General features: G+C 38.3%; 1 protein-coding gene across 1 annotated transcript in view; it reads left to right on the top strand.

The window, feature by feature from the left end:
* The first annotated feature begins 1,053 nt into the window (after window positions 1-1,053).
* Window positions 1,054-5,466, top strand: part of clspn (claspin) — a 28,103-nt gene continuing 23,690 nt past the window's right edge. Inside the window, exons 1-3 of the mRNA XM_008303183.1 lie at window positions 1,054-1,231; window positions 3,477-3,591; window positions 3,901-4,322. Coding sequence (XP_008301405.1) covers window positions 1,205-1,231; window positions 3,477-3,591; window positions 3,901-4,322 — 564 coding nt within the window. The 5' untranslated portion in view covers window positions 1,054-1,204. The remainder of the gene's footprint in view (window positions 1,232-3,476; window positions 3,592-3,900; window positions 4,323-5,466) is intronic.

The raw sequence follows: 5,466 nt of genomic DNA on the forward strand, positions 1-5,466 counted from the left end.
TTTCTTAGACAACAAATGATGGATTTGTGGACATTCAGGCCCTAACTGACCTGCAGTATCCAGTGACTAGCTGCTCGTTCTTGTCATTTTCTTGCCATTTGTGGCATCTAATGTCAATAAAACTGCAATTTAGGAAGAGTGTATGTACTGCTCACTATCTGAACATTGTCCTTTAGATCTACACTGGACCAGGCCATGGATTAACTATATGGTTGAGAATTCGTCACCAGTTTAGCAGCTCAAAAACTTTTAATCCACAGTCGGCTGAATTTACCGACTGCATGCTGCATTTGTATTTTAGTTCAACGTGAATGCACATTGATGCTTTATGACACAAAAATCTTTTTGTAGATGTATGTGACGGGTGCAATTGATGGATCAACAAATTCAAGACTGAAGAGTTTTTATTTGTTCATGCAGTGGGATGCAATGTGACTGTTTCTCAAGGTTGTGAAATAGCAATAAGACATTCTAAAGAGGACAGATCTTAAAAAGCAGTAGAACATATCTGAGAACATGCATGGTTTCCTTCAAAAATACAACATTTGTACTCCAGAGAGTGTTCTATTCTAAGGACTGTGAGACAAAATAGTAGTTATTCACTTCTTTCTTCATTTTTTTTTCTTTAAAGAGCCTATTCATCATATTTGTAGAGGTGTTTATCCAATTCAGTTTTGTTGTTTGTTTCATGTTTTTGGTGAATGGTTGTAGTAGTAGTAGTGTATTGTGAATGTAGAAGAATTTTAAATGAATTGTTAAAAACTCAAATTCTTTCTTCCTTTCTGTGTTTCTTTCATTTTTAAATCACCCTCATTATTATAACCAGAGCGCTCCTTATCACCGCCCGCCTGAGCGTTCCCGGTGTATTAGATGGGCGTCCACTGAACTGTGTCGTCAGAGTAGGCGGGCACAAACGTCCCGAACAGGCCAATCAGGAAGCGAGTTTGGCTGGATTGACACCTCGGTGGCGAAAAACTGCGGGCCAGCTGTCACGGCGCGCGAAAGATCAAATCTGCTCCCCGGTGCGGCTGAACAGGCGGGAGGACCGAGCACCGACCGGAGAAAACACCCGTACATGCGCTTCGAAACGCCGCAATAACACTCAAGTCCCGCTGAGGCTCACTTTGGCGGCTGCCCGCGGTCCGACGAAGCTTCGCGTCTGCCGGTTCATCCCCGCTGAAGGCGGTGAAGTCAGCGGACAGAGATGAGCCTGGTGGTCCCGCAACAACAGGTGAGCCAACGGTTGGAGTTCCCGGTAGCTCGTTCAGGTGTCTACCGGGAAATTTCCAGGCTGACATGTGTGTCTTTAATGGGTAGAAGTTATGAGGAAACACTGACAGAATTGAAAGTGCTCCAAATTATGAGCTATCTGCTAACTACACTTATTGTTAGCCGCTTAGTTAGCTAGCTAACGAGCTAGTTTAGCCTGCCGTGATGGATGGTGCTACTTGGCCTGGTGGCGTCGATTAACCACGTCAATGTGGCGTTTTAACTTCACCGATTCCTGCTAAAATCTCATATATGATTACGTTAAGATCTAGGGGACAGTTCAGGGATCGTAATCACGTGTCTATGACCTTTCTCCATGGATGAAAACGTGCCTTTAGCAAACCGCGGAGCCGGAGAGGAAGCCATGACGGAGCTCATTGTTTGGTTCGTTCTAAGGCGCCACCAAAGTCATTTAAGGTTCATTTGGCTGCACAGAGTCACACAATCCACTTTAAATGCTCCACGTTACCTTCTGCAAACGACTCACATTTTCCTGCATGTGTTCTGAAAAATACAGACACTTGCTTTAACTTTGATATCGTAGAAAAAGTGGTGCAGTGTTTTTGTTTTTTATTTTGCACAGTTGCAAATAAGAGTTTAACACCTGAAATCAATTTCTAGTACCACTAATTTTAATTAAAGTATGTTTATAGCACATACAGCTGCAAGAAGTAGAACCAAACTCTAAAATCTAGCAGTTTGTGCCTTTAGATGAAGGAAATAGTGGATATTGAACTTTAAAAAAAAAAACAGAAAGGCTGCAATTAACTATTATTTTCATTGTCAGTGAATTTATTGATTATTTTCTGGACTAGTCCATTAGTCATTGGTCTGTAAAACAACATCAAAAAAATGTACAAGATGACATCCTTGAGTGTCTGTACACCCAAAGATATGCAGTTTACTGTCATAGAGAAGGAAAGAAACCACATTGCAATCAGACTTTTTAAAAACTCAAACTGATAAATGCTTTATCAAAACACTCGGTGAATAATTTGATGGCTGACAGCAATCTATAAGATTAGCACAATGTTTTATGTGCATATACTTGGATTCATGTGTCTGATATGAAAATCCTGTGAATATTTGGAGTTTCTGTAATTGGAGCTGCAGCCAATGATTTTTTTCATTGTTGATTATTCTGTTTATTGTTTTTTTGTGGCGAATCAATTCGTTGTTCGGTCTGTAAAATGTCAGAAAGTGGTGAAAAATGTCAAATGTCTGTTGATTCAAAGATATTCAGTTTACTGTCATAGAAGATAAAAGAAACCAGAAGATTTTTACAACAAAGAAACTCCAAACAAGGGCTTTGTTCTTCTTTAAAGAAAATGCTCATTGATTATGAATTTATCTAAACAGTAGGTGATTAATTTGACAGCTAACAACTGATTGATTATTGTATATAAGGATAGCGAAATGTTTATTGTGTATTTACTTGCGTGTATTTATCTGAAAATAGTGTTATTAATTCTGTGAGTATTTGGAATTACTATGTTTAGAGCTGCAACTAATTATTTTTATCAGTGATTAGTCTGTTAATTAGTTTCTGGACAAATCAATTAGTTGTGTAACCTATAAAATGTCAGAAAGTGGTGAATCACATGTCTGTTAACTGAAAGGTCTTCAGTTTATTGTCATAAAAGAAGGAAAAAAACAGAAAATATCCACATTGCAGAAGTTGAAATCAAAGAATTTTGACTTTTCTCTAACATGATTAATTGGTGTGAGTTATTTTTGTATTGAAATAGTGAATTCAATTAATAAGACAGTTGTCAACTAATTGACTAATCATATTTTAGAATAACAAAATGTTTTATGTGTATATGTATTAGCATGTATGTATCTCGATTAACCGGAAAGTCATGCTATTAATTCTGTGGGTATTTAAAGTTACTATAATTAACGGTTATATTCATTCTCAGTTAGTCTGTTGGCTGTTTTCTTGAGGAACAGATTTGATGTTTGGGCCATAAAATGTCTGAAAACTGTGAAAATTGTTGAGTGTTTCTCAAAATCCAAGATGATAAAGGATTTTTTTTTCCCCACAACTTGAAGATTTTTTGTTTACTGTCATAGAAAAGGAAGGAAACCAGAAAATATTTTGGAAGTTACAACTACAAAATATAGTATTTTAATGAATTGATACTCGATTGATTTATGAGTCTGCTGTAGCTCTACTGAAGTGTATTGTGGTGCTTGTTTCGCAGGTGGAGGCGATTCCAGCGGTGGTCCAGGCGGTAGAGAGCGACTCAGACAGCGGGATGGGATCTCCAGCTGAGGAGATGGTCCAAGAGACGAGCAACAACAGAGAAGAACTTCCAGGTGAAGAAGTACAACAATAGCAGATGTGGGAAGGAGTTACGCAAATATCTGACATCGGAGTAAACAAACCAAGAGTCAAGAGTGATCTGTTTTTGCCAGTCTGAAGGTGGAAAACGATACAAAAACGTGTTGACAACTTTGAAAACATTAACAGTTAGCACATTTATTTTAAAAACACAAAAGTAAAGTTCTATCCAGCCATAAGTTAGACAGAAAAAACACTTCAGTTTGTGCTGCATGACATGAAACTCCTGGTTTGATTTGCGCTGATAGTTGTGCTGTTACTAAATAGTTTTTCTGTTTTGTCAGATTCTGACGATGATGAGGAAGAGATCGTAGCTCTCAGAAAGCCTCACCGCAACGCCATCCGAGACAGCGACAGTGAGGAAGAGGAGGCAGCTGCAGAGAACAGCATCAACATGGCAGAAGCTCTGGTTCTGTCCACCTCCAGCGGAGACGAGATGGAGACCGGAGGGGCGGAAGAGAAGGACGAGAGGAAAGAACGGGACGTCAAGAAAAGCAAGAGAATCGGCCGAGCTCCTGCCGACAGCGAAGACAGTGAAGCCGAGCAGGAGAAAAGAGCAGAAACCGAGGAGCTGAAGAAAGAAGTGAAATCAACGAAAGAACGGAAGAAGAGAGAGAAGAGCCAGAGACATCGGGAGAAAAAGGAAAAGCGAAGCAAAGCCGTGGAAAAACTGAAGAAGAAAGAGAGATTCTCTGAAAGAGATGAAGTAAGTTCTTCTGTCACCAAACTCTTTGTACATTTATCATCATTTTACACATGAAGTACTGATATAGTAGCTTCAGTGAACACCNAGAGATCAGAGTGGCTGAGAGGAGCTACTCTGAGAAGCTGAAGAACCGGTTCTCAGCTAACGACCCTGCTTCAGTGTGGAGAGGCCTTCAACACATCACCAACCTCAAGAGATCATCCCCCCCCCCCACTGAGGCAAACAAAAACCTGGCCAACGACCTGAACTTCTTCTACTGCAGGTTTGAGAGTGACACATTCACACCCCCCCCCATAGCCTACCTCTCATCCATAACACAGCCACACCAATTAGCCCCGTCACACCTCAGACTGCCCCCCAAACTGCCCCCCATCACACTCACATCAATAATCAGTATTTCTATTTTTTTTTAAATTACATTTGACCATAAAATTAAACCATTTTCAATGTATTTAAATTATATTTTAAAAACCGGGTATTGTGTTTAATTCTAATATAATTATGTAAATTATTTTACAGATTTTTCAGGTTTTGTAAAATTACTTGTAATAAAAGGTAAAAATTTTTACATGTTGATTGTTAAAAAAAAGGAAAAAAAAGCACACACCAAAATTGTAAATAATGTTTATGCCAAAAATATGTGTTTTTCCAGTAGTTTGAGGTTGTTGTTTTTTACATTTGACCATAAAATTACACTTTTTGTGAGGTATTTAAATGCCATTATTTGAAAGAAAAATTGTGTGTTAGGTTTAATTATAATGTAGTTATGTGAATTGTTTAACAGATTTTTCATGTTTTGTTAAATTACTTGTAATAAAAGCTAAAATCTTTACATGTTGATTGTAAAAAAGTGGGAAAAAACTGTAAATAATGTCCATATCTAATATCTTTGTGTTTTTGCAAATGATCATTTGGTTTCTTACAAAATTGGATCATAAAATTACACCATTTTTAAGGTATTAAATGCCATTATTTTAAAGAAAAAAATTGTATTGTGTTTAATTCATGGAGGATTTTAACAGAGTGAGGTTGAACCAAGAACTGTCACAATACAAACAGCACATTAGCTGTCCCCCCAGAGACAGCAACACACTGGACCACTGCTACACCGTTATTAAAGGAGCAGACCACTCTGCTACCCGGG

Source organism: Stegastes partitus, unplaced genomic scaffold, assembly GCF_000690725.1.
Source record: "Stegastes partitus isolate 25-593 unplaced genomic scaffold, Stegastes_partitus-1.0.2 Scaffold1951, whole genome shotgun sequence".
Classification (NCBI taxonomy): Eukaryota; Metazoa; Chordata; class Actinopteri; family Pomacentridae; genus Stegastes; species Stegastes partitus.